General features: G+C 40.6%; 1 protein-coding gene across 6 annotated transcripts in view; it reads right to left on the bottom strand.

Annotated features, from left to right (window-relative positions):
* LOC128890965 (glutamate receptor ionotropic, kainate 2) overlaps window positions 1–16,444 on the bottom strand; it is a 276,750-nt gene that overhangs the window by 89,025 nt on the left and 171,281 nt on the right. For all 6 annotated transcript variants that reach the window (XM_054150023.1, XM_054150025.1, XM_054150022.1 and 3 more), the window contains exon 5: window positions 741–898. In XM_054150023.1, coding sequence (XP_054005998.1) covers window positions 741–898 — 158 coding nt within the window. The remainder of the gene's footprint in view (window positions 1–740; window positions 899–16,444) is intronic.

The following is a 16,444-nucleotide window of genomic DNA, read 5'->3' as shown; positions in this document are numbered from 1 at the left end:
GTCACTTGTTCGCGTGCAAGCGCGGCCACCAGCGCGTAGCCTACGCTACCGCGGCCGCTCCAACGGTCTACGCGCGCTCTGATTGGTCGGGGTTTTCGCTTAATATCTCCTTAACGAAGCCCCATCCGACATTTTTGCAAAGGAAATTGTTGTTCAGAATCGTCTCAGCTACCCCCCATTTCCAACTCCTCCCCGAGTTTTGGGACACCCTGTATAAGATATGTATGAAGCTTGTAGAGATGCCAAATTGACCATCATTTGGGATATTTTACTTCTGGTTTTCTACTTCCAACTAATTCAAACTCAATTTTTTAATTATAAACGCTTCATTATAAACATATACATGGATAAACTTTACACTTGTTACACGGATGTCTATATATATCTATATATATACACATATATAATGAAACATTTATTTGGAAACATCAAACCTATCATTTAATTTAGACAAATTCCTTCAATAAATACAGAGGATTGGAATATTTATGGGACTGACTGTATATCATATTTTTCCTGAAGGCTGCCAAAAAAGAATGCATGAAAGTATTGTATACATAGCAATAATATTTTACGATACATCTAGTAAGAGTCTTTTATGTTTCAAATGTCTTCTGATGTCGCCAACAATTAAACGTCGTCGATCATTCAAGCTACACGATTAATTGGATCAGTCTTTGATTAATCGATATCAATGGTCTGAATGAACAGTATATTTCATTGAACTAGAGAAAACTTACCGGTACTCGGAGCCCTCGCTGAGCTGTCTGACCGTAATAGGGAATTCACTGGGTCCGTGCGCCTTCAAGAGCTCCTGCAGCCGCACCAACCCTTCGTTGTTCTCGTAGATGATGGTAAAGCTCTTCCATCCCCAGGCTTTCACCAAATCAACGTACGCCTGAAACACAGGTAGTCATTCACTGGGCGGTGATCGTTAACCGTACAATGCCACGATGTTTTAGAGGGATACTTTACTTCGTCCTGTAATACCAGATTCCCTCAAGTCATTTGCATAAGGGATTCCAGAGCAACTCGAACTTCGATGGAGTAATAGACCTTGTCGAAGAACGAGCGGCGGAGAAAATGAAACGAAGCACTGCTTCATTGTCTTTGACGAATTGGTAATTGAGAAAAGTACTGTTTCTTTTTTTATTTCTGTTAGATATTTAAACCAGAGAATTTTATTCGAACCGCGTGTGACGAATAGAATCTGTTAAATATTTTTATTTAATACTCGTTTAGCAATAAACTTTTACGTGCTCTGTATGTGGTTATTATTGTGTCGGTTTAATTTTTCAGGGGGTAATTTAATGAAGTATAGAATTCCTATATTTTCCAGTCGATACTCCAAGTTAATTTTTATCTTTTATACATTGTAGACACAAAATTGTAGTGGTTTGATTATATCTATTTGAAACGGATACTTTGAAATATTTGCAGCTTATTATAGAATAATTATTCTCTCATATTTGAAAATATTCTCGACGGTGTTCCCCTCCGGGTAACCTCTATAATCCACATCATCTATGGAAACAAGTTTCTCTATCCAGCAGTAAATATTAATAACAAACATACCGTTCATTACGATTTAATTAGAAGTCAATGAAGTCCATCAATTTGTAATTAAAATCACAACGCGGTCGAAAATTGAACAACGAATAGTTTATGACCGGAACAATAAATATTATACATGTTAATCGAAATCGGTCATCGTGACGATCTCCGAATAAACGCGAATCAGTCGCCACAATTAATTCAATGCTGCGCGCCGAAAGCAGTCAAGTCCCGTTTATAATTTTCGCTTCGGATTCCATTAGAATGTTAGATTGCAATCTGTCCCGGTGGAATATCGGTTCACTATAAATTGAAACCGTCGCGAAAGGTCTGTAAGCACCATTATCGCTGTCATTAAATCCCATAAAATATCGGTGCCGTACTTTCAATCTTCGCGTTACTGATATTTGTAGTCATATTTCCACGTGAGCTTCGTTCACTCCATTACCTCAGCGCTGATAACGCTGATAACGGTCACCTATTTTTCTTGATTTTTCAATCTACCGGGGATGGAGCTTAATGGCGAAAATTCTTCGATTCGGTATCAATGTAACCTCTTCTGTTGGGACGGCTACGGTTCGGTTTGGTACGAAAGAAAATTCCTTTTGTTGATTGGAACGCTTCATTGATTTGGCTTTCGTGGGTTGGGTAATGATACACGAATTTCCATTGTTTGTGATCTCACGTAGCTCAATACACCCCTAAATGTGCATGTTTTTCGTCTCTAATTCTATATTTTTAGTTTGTGGTTTCAAGGCAATAATTTCTGTGGTTTCAAATAAAATAGAAATCCATCTTTATCATTGATGTCTCAGCTACGAAGAATGTCGATTGCAAAAAACTGTTTCGTTTAAACCAATAATTGCCAATAAAAAGACGTTGCAATTCTTACGTGCGATGTTCCATCTGTGTCTTACAATAGCACGCGAATAAATTGATTTTAAAGTGTGCTTAGATATCATCGACTCACTCCTACGTACCCTCATAATAAGAATAAAGGGTCAGCCACGTTAATACGCATCTTCCACCAGTCCTCAGCCCCTCTTCCTCACCTCAATCGCAGCATTAGATCTCTCAACCAAGTACTCTTAAAGAAACATCGCAGAGGCTCTCAAAAGAACCTCGACGTTCGTTTTCGCGATCAATTAGCGAAACTAAAGTCGGCGTCAGGTTCCATCGGGAGGCAGGAACGGGATTGGGGGCGCAAGAAACCAAAACACGGTGGTATCCAGCCGGCAGTGCTCCCGAAATTCGAAACTTGCGCGTTACCAAGGGCACGCCGGTATGTTCAGCCACGGGAATAGCTTTTCTACAGGGGCCAGGCTTTTACGCGGAAAACGACTATCACGGCCGCTCGCTCTCCAATGGCCGAATCGACCCGAGAAGCAACTTCGCGGCTGAGTTTTCACGAGGATCCGCCTTGGCAGTAACTCGCGTTTCGAAGCCGCTTTTCCGATAATCCGAACTTCCTAAAAGCGCCGGTGTATATTTTCCGGCGAGTAACTTTCCCCATACTCCGCCTTGCCCCCCCCAACCCCCCCGGTTTCAACCACCCCTCCATCGACCACACTCAGCCGAGCTTTCCACTCCTTACCCACGACCACCCCCGCCGAGGTTATGTTTTTGCTGGTTTTATACCGGCGTCGGGGCAAGTTCATTTTCAGATTTCACTCGAGTGCTTTAAACGTACGAAACGCGCGGCCGCACAGACGCAAACCGACGAGTAATATCTAGGGGGGTAGTTTATTAACGTATAGATCGGTCGATACCTCGCCCTCCCTCCTCGGCTAAATCAATCTTTCCACGCGATCCAGCTAGGTTGGCGCGTTCGAACCTCGATAATTCGAGCCTCTGGAACCGTGAAATCTGGAACCGTTTTGGTTACTTTTTTTCTGAGAAACTACACTGTTAGGATTTTATGTTTCATTTTTTCCATACTAATTTTAGTCCAAGGTAACTTTGAAAATTAAATTACGTCAGTACGAGAAAATAAAATAATTCAGGTCTGAAAGGGTTAAGATATTGGGTTGTTTTTCCAGAGTCTGCTATTTAACTTGACTAGTACTACATATTGTTGGTTACCTGTACTACTTGAATTCAGAGAAGCTAGAGTTCTGCAAGTTGAAGTGTACCTGTGTAAGCCAGCCTTATATTATGCATCATAATCTGGTACTAAATGATAATTTGATTCTGTCTTCTTTCCTTCAAAAGTCCCGAATTTTCGAAACATTACGACAGCCTCTATACGATAACATTTCACTCATAAAAGCAAAATTTGTCATTTAACAGCTTTGAAGTGAGAATTGTGCTACAATTCGACAGACCTCTCCCATTTCAATCCGCGTGCGGATATTCGGCAAGAATCGTAATCCATTTTTGGTTGGCTCTCGATATAATCGCAGATTCGATCAAAAGCGGCAAACAACCGCTTTTTAAAACGTGAAACGTCAGGCTGAATTTAGCTTGATGCGCTCGTAAGCGACGGATATTCAATTAAAGTCGCGTTAATCTATAACTGGGAATGTACGCAAATAATATTCGTTCGTTATTGATGAAACCGGTTAATATGCCCAATTTGGAAACCGATAATGAGACAGCAAATTAACGTAATGATATTACAGCACGGGGGAGTTATAATTTTCGGGAACTGGTCGATATTTCAATTATTCCGCGCTAGATGGGGAAAAACGCGCGTCTATGAATTCACAACGAAGACCATGAATCATAGAGTTCATTTTGCCGTTTAATGAACGAAGTTTCATTTATTTGAATTATCGTTTCAAAGGCAGTAATTAGGATGTGAATTGATACGATACCGCTCAAATTAGAGCAATAATCCCGAGCTAATGCTTATTAGATTAGAGAGGAACGAATATTATTGGCAAGTACTTGTCAAACTGCGGAGTAATATTGCGATTATCAAAGTATCGTATGCATGTTGGAATATAATTCAACATTATTTATATTAGAAAGTAATTACCTAAATGAACCTCTAAATATTCAAAGCTTCGTATTTACATCTCCAAGAATGATTAAATTTAAATTAGAAGATCTTGTATTTTACAGTAGTTATGTTTCATTCGAATAGAAATGATATTCACAGCCATGTTGTGTACTCATTCCGACACCCACGACATCTTTCGCTCGATTCTGAGCACTATGCGCTCCTAAATTCCGAGATGCCTTTCTTACCTCATGCATGCAATATTGACATCAGGTTCCCTGAAATCGCCTGATCGCCAATTCGGGACAGTAACGACTTTCTTCCTCCATCACTTTGCTAACCGCCTTCGGCGCAAAATTCCCGGATGTGAACAACCGTGAACAACGAAAACCACCGTACAGCACGTTCCAACCACTGCGTTGAATCTTCGGTCGACGGTATGAACAGCCGAGAACATTTCCAGCGCGTTGTCGATTTCCAGTGATTTTCTTCGTTCGGTTAAGGGGTTAATATCGGTCGCAGGATGAAAATCGTTCGCGACCGCAGTGCACGGTGGCGATACGGAATGACAAATGCGACGGTGCGCCCTTCGGTAGCGTATGCAAATGCGCGCCGCAGCGGGCTCTGCGGCGTGTAGTGAATCTCATCTGGCTCGGTCGAGCGAGAGGAAAAAAGAACGGGGCGAGGGAATAAATCGGCGTGCATCGCGATTGTCCAAGGCCGGGCATACCATGCGTCTCCCATAATCGTAGAAAATACGCTGTAAATCTGACCGGGACAACTATGCCCGGCATTTCTAGCCAACGAACTAGCGGCCTCGCGGTGCTTTGTGTGTTTGTGCGCCAGCCATGGCCGAATCGTGAGCTGCCAGGAGTCACGTTTCCGCCTGGTTCCCTTTCAGTGGTATTATATTTCCGCGACGGTAACTTGGTGGACCTGCTTCATCGGTTAATTTACCTTCTGCTTCTTTGTGTCGTGGACGTCCAATCTGTTAAACACTTCGCTTAGCTTTTTTGCCTCCTCTTGGTTGGATTACTGTTTCGTGATACAAGATTTTCATATTCTCGAATAATTAACCCCCTGCTTCTTTGTACTGTATGTTCCTTTTTTTTAAAGCCTTCGCTCAGCTTCTTTTCATTTCGTTGGAAGGGATGCATTCATCCTCATGATATCAATCGATACGGTTTCTTTGTTCCTCCAGTAACACATTCGAGCCGGGTAGATGTTTTACCATTCTAATATCGATTACTGACGAAAATAATAAATTTCTGAAGCTGGACATCGCAAATTTGTATCGTTAAGGCGAAGATAAAAATGACAAAATATGTTTTGAAATATGAATGTTGTAAATATGTAGTATATAAAATAAAAAGATTTTCATTAGTTGGAATAGAAACCAGGAATAGAATTTGAAGTGACGTGAGCTTCACATCAGCGGTCGCGGATGTGTTAATACAATATTCAAGTACATTCAATATTATCTCCGAAATCATACGGCACATTATTGTCTACCATCGCACTAGGTCACTGCTATCATTAGCGTGTTAAACAAATCATGATACTGCAAGTTTCATAAGTCTAAAAAGAGTTATTTCAACCCGCTGCCAACTTGAGTGTTACAGTGCTTCAACATCCTGACGATCCAAATTTCCAGAGCCCAAATATACCAATTCCCCAGTGCCATAATATTTCGACACCCCAATAGCACTAAATATCCCATTATCTCGACAGCCTAATATCCTAATACCCAATGTCCGCCCAATTACCAGTACCCCATTATCTTAGTATTACAATGCTTCTAATTATCCCTAAGTTACCAGGGAAGTAGTTTGCATCATATTATGTCGCGCCTCTCGCACCTGAAATTTTAGGCTATCGCAAGTGAAAGCAGTAGCGTCTGTTGATAAATATCGATATTCAAAAGTTTAGAGATTTCATTCGAAGGTACTTGGTACACAAGGTTTTAACAAAACAAAAGCTTCAGAAACGAGTTTCATCCATGCAACTAACATCTACTGTTGAATTGCGTTTATGTCGTAGGTGTTTTGAAAAAATGTGTACTCCTAACTTCGTCTCGCGATCCTACATGTTTTGCAATTCAAAGGTTAAGTTAATTGGGTAGGTGCATAAATCTGCCTCGTCCACAGGAGCAAATCTTTCGTTTGGAATATTTCACCGGGTAATCTGAATAATCCTTTCGCCACGCAATCTCGGTAATCCCTGTAACGCCCATTCTCGTTCCGTTTCTATATTTTCCCTTTGCCCATTCTTTGAAAAATATTCCACTCCCAACCAGTTTCGTTTAATTCCGCTCGTAAATTAGAGCGACACCGATTAAGGGAGCATCGAATTCGAAAATTGAGACAGCGATCGATCAGAGCTGACTTTTGGTGTTTCATAAATATCGAACATTACGCATTAACATGTGGTTACCCTTAGAAGCATTATTTATTTCGTATTTAATAAATGAACGTTACGAGAGAACAATTAATCATTCTCCCCCAGACTTCTGACTGGATGCTACTTAAAATCTGTTTAAATTCATTTGTCATTCTCATATTATGAATAGAGTGTTTGCCACTGAAAATAACTCCGAAAAGAATTGCATGACAAGAGCATGCCTTATCATTTATAATGTAAAGTTCGGGTTTTTGAATTTTTATGAGTCATAATTTATCTTCACATATTTAGCATAGTTGAAATGGTGCAGGCGATAATAACGATATATTTGACTGTCCAAGCTCCTGATTGATAAGAAGGATTCCTTTGTACACTTTTCTTGGTTACACAATTACATTCCTGAAATCTAGTTAAAAAATAGCTAACCAGTAGCATATAATTTAGTCAAGTAGACACCAGTGCGTCTACTTAAGAGTGAAAGTGCAATAAATGGAGCTAAAGAGTTACGATTCTTAAATTGCATTGAAGTTTCGTACCTTTTATCGTCCGGTGTTCTTTCGAGCAGAATTTATTTCGTAATTTTCTTGAAATCAATTGAAACTTTATTTCAACACGGTTAGTTCATTTTTGAGAAGTTTAATTGTGTTTGACGGGAAAAATTAACTATCTCCTGGAACTTTTGCGAAAGTTCGTCAGTTCTGAAAGTTATTAAAGCATCGCTTGTCTCCGTTGGTGTAAAAATTCAACATTTTAACCTGGAGCGGTTTATTCTTTATCATGGAGAGTTAACATAATAAAACGATTAGTTTCTTTCGGAAAGTAATCAATTTTTGGAGAAAATGAATTTAACTCTTTATTCTGAAAATTCCAAGAGAATGTGAAATTCATTCTCCGGCGGGCAATTATGTCAACTGACATTGGTGATTCTACGAAGTAGGAAACTTAAACTAGAATTTAGTAGAATTTGATAGGCCAGCCAAGGCGCGTAAGCACGAAGTCTGAGATAGGATTACTCGAAATTATATTTTAAGAGAGCAATGCTTCTGTACAGAGAGTAACGTGGCGACACAAAGCAAATTTCCCGGCGCTGAAGGTTTATGAAAAGGGAAACAGTAGTGAAAAGCGCTTCCTTAATGAATCGTGTCGCAAATTGCAAATCTTTACGAGATGTTTAACAAATATTCTCCTTTCAGTCGTCCACAACCGCTTGTTTTCAGAGTAAGCAGTTCCAAGTACTTGTATTAATTCTGTACTCCGTAATGATTCCAATTAAGAGCCTAAAACAAACAACCCTCATTTAGGTTATTATCTGCTATCTAAATTAATATATTAAACATACGTTTAAGTGTTAAGAAAAATTGACTTTCTCTTGATGAGATATTCTCTCACCTTCCTGGCAAACACGTTATCTTGACGTAGTAAAATTTCTGTGCCGTTTGAAAAATACGTCTAAAAGAAAATTTGTGTCAAAACTTAATCAGTGTTTCAAGCTCGTATCACAGTATTTACTCAAAGTACTCGTCATAGTAACACTCGCTGCCATTTTCATTTCGGGGCAGAAATTACAAGGGATAAAATCGCGAGTGTGTTACAGCGACGCGGAAGATCGACGGAATTTTCATTACGGAAAGTCTCGACGGTACGCGGCGAAAGATAAAAGCGTATGCATTTTCCGCGAAGGAAGGGAGGCTGCGTAGGTGTAACGTGTCCAGGAGAGTGTGGGGGTGCGCGGAAGTATAAGGCACTCGGTCAGAAAACGTGCCTGAAATGGTAACGTAATAGCGATGATAAATTTCGTGTCCCACCCTCTCGGTTGGCCGTGGACTTGAATTTCACCGATACCGTGATAAAGATAGCCGCGGCTTGTTCGACGGAGCGGCAGTGAAATATTTCCACGCAATTTACATCGTCTGGGACATCCACGGGGTCGCCTGCACGCCCGCGGGCTACGAGGAGAATACCTAATGCCCGGGTGGTTCCACCGCTTCGAACGTCCATTTTACAAATTACCGACCGATCCTATCGCGAGACCTGCGAACAGGAGACCGTTGCAGTCGGAGTTGCCGCGTGGGCTCGACTTTATCAGCGAGACGCGTTTCCATCGATGACGGATGCGACGGAGATAATCTCAGGGGGTAGATAGCATTTCTGTATTAACCCTTTTTAACCGACTTCGAAAAGGAGGAGGTTAATTAATTCGACAATTTTGTTTTCTTTCTTTTTTTTGTAGCGCCATCGGTCCTTGTGCGAAAACTGCCACGGGCCGAATGCGTCGTGCCGGGCCAAAGTCCGGTATTAAGTCGGCCCATGGCATTCTTCGCATGTACTCCGTAAAATGTCTGGCACTAAAAGGGTTAAATTATTATTCTTGCGGTGTTGTGCACGAATAGATACTATATATGGGTCGTTCACTCCACCGGTATATACGAAATTTTAAAAAACATTGTATATTATTTCATCGCATTTCTCAACTTTTTGTTTCATGGGGTTAATCGATTTGTGCAATTGACGGGTCATATGGTGATAGATACCGTGGTGATGGTGTTGTTTCGAAGTTTATCGGCGAGAAAAATTGACGGGAAAACGTCGGACGGCGGATTTTTATGCATTTATGGGAAACATGAATGTGCAAGAAATTTCATAATCCATAGAGTATGGATGAATATGAGAAATAATGAGAGTAAAATTCGCGTTATAATATTTGCAGACTGAAATAAATTCCTATTTAGGTTCAATTTTTGTAAACACGTTTGCAAGGATTTTATTTTCCATAAAGATCCGCAGACTGGTTATTAACAAAGCTTGGAACTAGAGTTAAATAATGTAGTGTTAGTATTAACAAGTACGTATATATGTACGTATATATTTCTAGATAACGTGTCCATAATATATTTATATATAGTATAATACAGTATTAAATTTAATATTTTCAGACGAAAATGTAACGCACCAACGTATCTTTTTACTTGCTACTATGTTCTTAGAAGCATTATAGACAATTGAACTCGTGGAAGGCTTTGGATTCAACTAACATTTTAGTTTTCGCCTTCTTGCCTCTTCTATTAGGAGTTGTCCCACAGCCGCAGTAACAAAGTGGATAAACGTTCACAGGAGAAGTATGTCATCTCGTTAAAAGGATTGAAAAAGACTTCTCACTTCGTGGGGGCTTTCACACATTTCTCTCGGAGGTTCTTTTTCCGCTGATAAAATACATTTCGTTTCAGTATTACCACTGTTTTAAAAAGTACAATCCTGAATTTGTTGAGAATTCGACCGAAGAATTTCTTTCAACGAATTAAAGCACTTTCGTTCATTAACAATGTAAAAATGTAACGTTTCATTTCGGCTTACGAATTTCAATTCTTTTCATTTACCTCCATTACCTCGTGCATTCGTTTCAAAACTTTACATACGATTAACTTATTATTCCTTAAGCACAAATCATGCTTGCTGGAATGAACAAGATCTGAAGCTTTTAATGAATAGTTTTAATTTTCTGATTTTTGAAGACCATTTTGAAGAATAAACACCATCCTTGTTCGTTATGTATGCATTACAAGAGCAGGGTAACAATTTCTTTCTTGTCGTTTCTTACCACAAACTACACCGCTTTAATTTTTCATTCTAAATAATCCTAAAGTCCGTGCGTTTTTTTCGAAACGACATGCTAACCCCAGCTCCATTTTGCTCTTATGCTCATGCATAAAACGTACATAACAGGGCACAGCACATCATCGTGTCTCGCTGCTAACGAACCCCTTGGCAACGTGCTCGTGACGAGGGTCGCAACAAGAAAGCGCTCGTTTGCTCGCAGCTCGTACGATTCTTCTGTCTGCACGCACCGGCCCGTATTCGTCGGCTCTTTTATTCGTCTCATAATTTTTCAATGCACCCGAGTTATCGTTTGTTTCAATGGCGAGCATTATTCGCGGTGGAGATTTGTCAAAACCTCAGGACCACGAATTTTGTAGATCTACGTTACCAGTTGCATGGTGGAACTTTTCTGGAAGGAAATGAGAAAAGAGCGGAAAGGAGCAGCACTGTTGCATGACATTCACATCTCTCTTCATCGCTGAAGATAGGTAGATGTCACAAAACGAACTATAGTACTGTCAGTGCTTTACCAAACTTTTGAGGAATTCAATTCTCAGTCATTAGGTGAGAAACAAAACATAGGTCAACATACACGAACAAACTCATTCTCATATTTCATTTATTCTTCTTAAAATTGAACAGTACTAATGTTCTATATAACATTACACTGAATTTTATGATAATCTAACACTTCACTTCTAAGAAATAAGACAGAGACCAACGTAGTCTTCTCAAAATTTAATGGTACGAAGTTTCTATATATAAAAAATGCTACACTAATTTATATGACAACCTAATACCCCACTTCTGAGAAATAAAACAGAGACCAACGTACACATGTGAATAAAATTCCGAAGTCATAATAAATAACCGACACAAAGTGCACCGAAATTGAGCAACACATGAATCGATATTAGTGGCGTCTGAGGCGGCAACAAAAGGCAGTTTTCAACCAGAAATTGCAGACGACAGGATAACGTGTAGAGGATGGTGTTGCACGGGGACCATCCGGTATCACGCTAACTTCGCATTAAGATACATCCACTTTCTGCGACGACGACGACGCTCCATTGCTCCGGGTCGAGTGTATTACATTATTCCACGGCGACGCACGTTCCCATTCCTGACATCCAGTTTTCATTCAGCACGTAACACCGCCACCGGCAGTCTCGAATTCGTCTCGACTGTCGCCTCCCAGCTCCATCAGGGACAATTCTAGCTACCGTCGGAAGCAAACGACGCGTTTAGTTCGACTAAGCGTTCGAGAGATCGGTTGTTCAGATGACTAATTTGACCAGTTGAACTCGCGGCTTAATTAGCTCCCATAGCATCATTTGAACTACGAGACATGTCGTAGTTAGCAGTGAATGGGACAAACGATAATTTAGATATAAAAATACAGGATGATCTGTTGGACAGGCTAAACCACCACAATAATTTCAGCACATGGCGTTGAACCACTTCGTTGTAAGGTTTTAAAAATGTCCTTCTTCTTCCATGCAGTTTTGAATATCATCTTATGCATTGACGACGATTAACAATTCATCTGGAACGTTTATTTATGTGCGGTTTGCGTATCGAAAGATAAAAGTCTCCAGAGCCAGAGAAGAGGCACGCTCTTCGAGTCTATCGATATTTCGCCCTCTTTGCTCGTCTCACAACCTTTGAATTCTAACGAGACCCACGTGCACTTCGTCTTTACACGCGTTCGTGAGAATTTCGATGCACCGCGCATCTGTGCATTACAATATTAAAGTAAAAGTTTGTTTTCTTGTGACTTCTGCATATCCGATTTATAAACTAAAGGCACAGCGAAAGATTTATTTTCCTGACGGTGAATTTAAGATGGCATTGCAGAATAAAGAGGGCTTGTTGTTATTCAACAAGAGTCGGTTAATAATCAAGAATAAAGTAACGATGTTCAAGTTTCCAGAGAAAATCGACTATGTTCGACATGTTCAGCAGCAAGCAATTGCAATATGTATTATTGAATTGCATCCACGTTTGTTCCATAATCGATCGAGAATGCGTCCATGCGCGAGTTAATTAGGAAATTAGTGCTCCCTAATACGTCATCCACCGTTCAAAGCGAAATTCGTTGGTCGCCGTGCGCCGAAATCAAAGTTTCCCCGAGCAAACAAAGTTGCGCATGCCGCCGTAGTTGTTAGACAGAATGGTGATGAAAGTTCAAGGCCCTTATCGTCTCTTCCTGTGCGGGCACACGAGCGAGAGTTTACCGACGTTTCCGGAAATAACGAGTTACCGTCACCAGAGGTTGTCGATTATAATTTTGCCAGTTCGTCTTCGAGTTGCCTAAGCATTGTCCGTCCCAACAGTTTCGACAAGTTTACCGAAACTTTGATAACGGCTCTCTCTCCCTCTTCTTATCCGTACAACCTTGTGGAATTCGATTCAGGAGGAATTTTGCATTGACGGTTTTTAAAAATAAATAGCTTGGGAAAATATTGAAACTTCGTTCCCTTCTAATTTATTTTTCACGCAGTACACGTGAAATCAAGCAGAGTTTGAGTTATAATTTTTCTGATTTCATATTTGTTTATGAATTATGGGAGATTTCGTGGTTCCTGTCACGAATTTTTATTTTCAATATGATCAATCCCATGGTGAGTTGTTACATGTTTTTATTTTCTCCAGAAGAATTCGAATACACTTTACCATTTGCATCAGAAATACCATCAACGCTTGGATAATGAGTCCTAATTTGTTTAAGTTCACAAAAACCTTCAACTATCCTCCAATAAAAACGACAGTATACTATGTAGACACTGACAAACCCGTGATAATACCGTCATCTTCTTCAATCTCTGTTTTCAAGGTACACAGGTCCCGAACAAAGGCGTAAATTTGAATCGCGTTACGCGGACGATTTATTTTTCAAGAAAAAGTGAGATTTCCGTTCGCCAGCGCTTCACGGCTCGTGGAGTTTATCGCATTAATTTAAATTTATTGGCGGAGTGCGCAGCCTGAACGCGCACGGTCCAGAAGTTATTCGGCGTAAATCAAATCCTTTACGGCCGTCAGATGCAGAAGTCGTATTCTGAAACAATGCCGTCCGAGAAATGCTCTTTTAGTCGGATCCCTAATACCGTCTGGAAAAATGCGCTGCAGTCGTTTTCTGCTCGTCGCGTAGATGCATTTCTATCTCGATCCCCTCCTGATTCGACAAGTACTCGTCGTTTCTTTACCACGGATGAGTAAAACTCTATTCGAATATTAAAACGTTTTCTAAAAGTGTCCTTTAATTCATATTTGTTTTATGATGAACCTTAATTTTTATAAAATGAAAAGTTTAAGTGTCCACTGCGTGTTATTAAAAAGCAGAATATTAAAATACTTTCTAAAAAATACTTATTTTCTGATTTTCAACAATTTCGCGCACAAACGGTGGAATCCACATAATAAATTATGCAGGTTTGCGAAATTGTCGTTTAGTAGAGAGAAGCTTAAGTTGTCAGAGTCTCGTGTGCGAAAATACGCTTCTTTTTAACCACTTTGCACACGATTAGTTCTTCCGTTAAATACGTTTACCTAAGCGAAGCCAACTCGCTGGTCGTCTTACTTCGAACTAATCCTATTTGCGAAGATATGCTTATTTCTAACGAGGCTGTATGAAAATAAACGGCGCGGAGGGAAGTTGTTCGACTAGGATACGTTCGCTGATTACTATTCGAGGTACACCACTGAACGCCCAGGAACAAATTATGGAACAAACTTGGTTTGTCCAGATGTACACAAAGAGAATACATATTTGCCTTTATTATTACAAAAATTTTGTTGGTCTACACGTTTTTGGAATATTCGATGCAACTCGAAATGAGGGTCGATACTTCTCGTTCTATTCGATATGTTTTTATATTTTGTTTGTATTTCAAGCCATATATTTTTATAACTGTAAAATTAATGTAACGTAATGTAATACAGCTTGAGAAATTTCTGTTTTCGTTATAGTACGGAATGAAATATTTTCATGTTGCCGTGGAGTGAGCAACGTTTAATAAATGTAAAACGTCAATATAAAATGTAGGTACGAAATATAAATAAGAAATGTAAATATGCAATGCAAATATGTAACATTAATATAAAATGTAGAAAGTATACGCTTGTTTTACTCTGTATATATAACAAAACTTCATTTGGATGGCCTTCCAGACTTTGATCAACAAGGTATATAGACAAAAAATATTTTATTTAATTTAACGACTAACACAAGTTCACAATTTGAACTACAGATTATAAAACTTTTTAATAGTGACGTCAAAATGATAACTTTCATGAGAGTGGAAGCATACGAGTATACATGAAATAAAAATATATTTGCTTACGTAATTTAATTTTCTCGGACTAAATAAATATTTCAAATATTCCTCGTTTTTCAATCCGAGCCACTCAAACAAGGACCACATTGGAATCAACATCGCACAAATGTACAGATATACAAATATTCAGTTTGACTCGACTATTTCATCCATCAACAACCAAGCCCCGCCCTCAATTCCCCTGACTCCCCATAATCAATTTATCCCAAGCAGCAATCGCAAACAACTCATTCATCGAATCACGAATCTCCGGGCACGAGACCCCAAACCTTCTCATTATTTCGGATTGCTAAATCCACCCAGGAAGCCGCCACCTCTAACAACGAAAATGCCACGCGGTTAAACGCCGCCCCCGCAGGGTGGGACACTCAACCACGCTCAGACATCCCGCAACGCGATACAAATAAGAAAATCTCCAGCGTCTCCGCCGGCAACAATCATTGCGTTCGAGAAACACGAAACTCGAGCCAGGTGGGTGAATAACTGGTTCTAATAAACATCCCCCGAAGGGTCGGGGCCAATCGGCTTTCAATCGAGCCGAGAGGCCAGCGGTTCGTGCTCGGGCGTTCGTTGAGTAGCGTTTATTAGCGACTACTTTCGGAAATAAACGAGAGTAGCTCAGGGTGTATCGGCGTTGCGCCTGGAAAAGCGGACGTAACGCGGAGGGGGGCGAATTGAGAAAAGGAGAAAGGAAAGCGGAAGATGCACTCCCGTCGTGGTACGAGGGGGGAACCCACCCTACGGTTCGGAGTAGTAACAGGATCGACCTGAAAGTGCTTATCGATGGACCGATGTAACTTGCGCGCGTACACGTGTACGTGTGAATGCTGCGGGCGTTTGCGGGCGTGTACAGGGGCAAACCGTAACGAGCAAAGGCTCGACTACGAAACGGTACAAATTGAATTTCAACGGCAACGTACCAGCTGATTCGAGCGATCGCGTAACGGACTTCGGACCAATCCAGACCCGATGGCGTCCAGAACGCGCGGTGGGTGGCGAACGGCGGTCCATTATCGGTCAAAAGGAGGATCGTTAAATTATTGGCACTGCACCGGCAATTCCGTGTTCTCGCGGTTCATTAGAGCGCCGCGGATGTATCGGTCGTAACGGCGATTCGTCGTCAGCGACATTTGGATTACCGTAATGGCGACGCGCGAAGGAAATTTTCTCCTTCCAGTCCGTTGGTTTGGTCCCCGAGGCGTCTTTCTTTTCTTACGGCCGCGGAGAAAAATTGCTCGCATTTGCTTGCGACGAGGGGAGGGGAATTCAATATAACCCGCTCCCTATCGGCTCGCGCGCCGAAGCTGGCTGCTTTTAAGGCACTATTGAATCTCCGCGCCTCAGAGGAGGGTCACGAATCTTATTTTTCCACGTAAATATTTGGATGAAGATTGCTGTTTGCCCGAGAGAAAATGTTATGTTGCGATGTTAAGGGCGACGGTGTCGATGAAAGGACAATTTTGGGTGGATGTTGTTCAGAGCCGATGGGCTAACTATACGAATCAGAAATTGGAAGTTGATGTAGGTGACTAAGTAGTAGAAGTACAGTGGGTGTAGAATGTATTCGTACACCGATCAATTTCTCAAAAAACTTTTGTGTGAAATTGTAGTTTCT

This window comes from Hylaeus anthracinus, unplaced genomic scaffold (assembly GCF_026225885.1).
Source record: "Hylaeus anthracinus isolate JK02 unplaced genomic scaffold, UHH_iyHylAnth1.0_haploid 12001, whole genome shotgun sequence".
In the NCBI taxonomy this organism is placed as follows: domain Eukaryota; kingdom Metazoa; phylum Arthropoda; class Insecta; order Hymenoptera; family Colletidae; genus Hylaeus; species Hylaeus anthracinus.
Note: the sequence above shows the minus strand (reverse complement) of the source record. Positions and strands in the feature narration are given on the sequence as shown.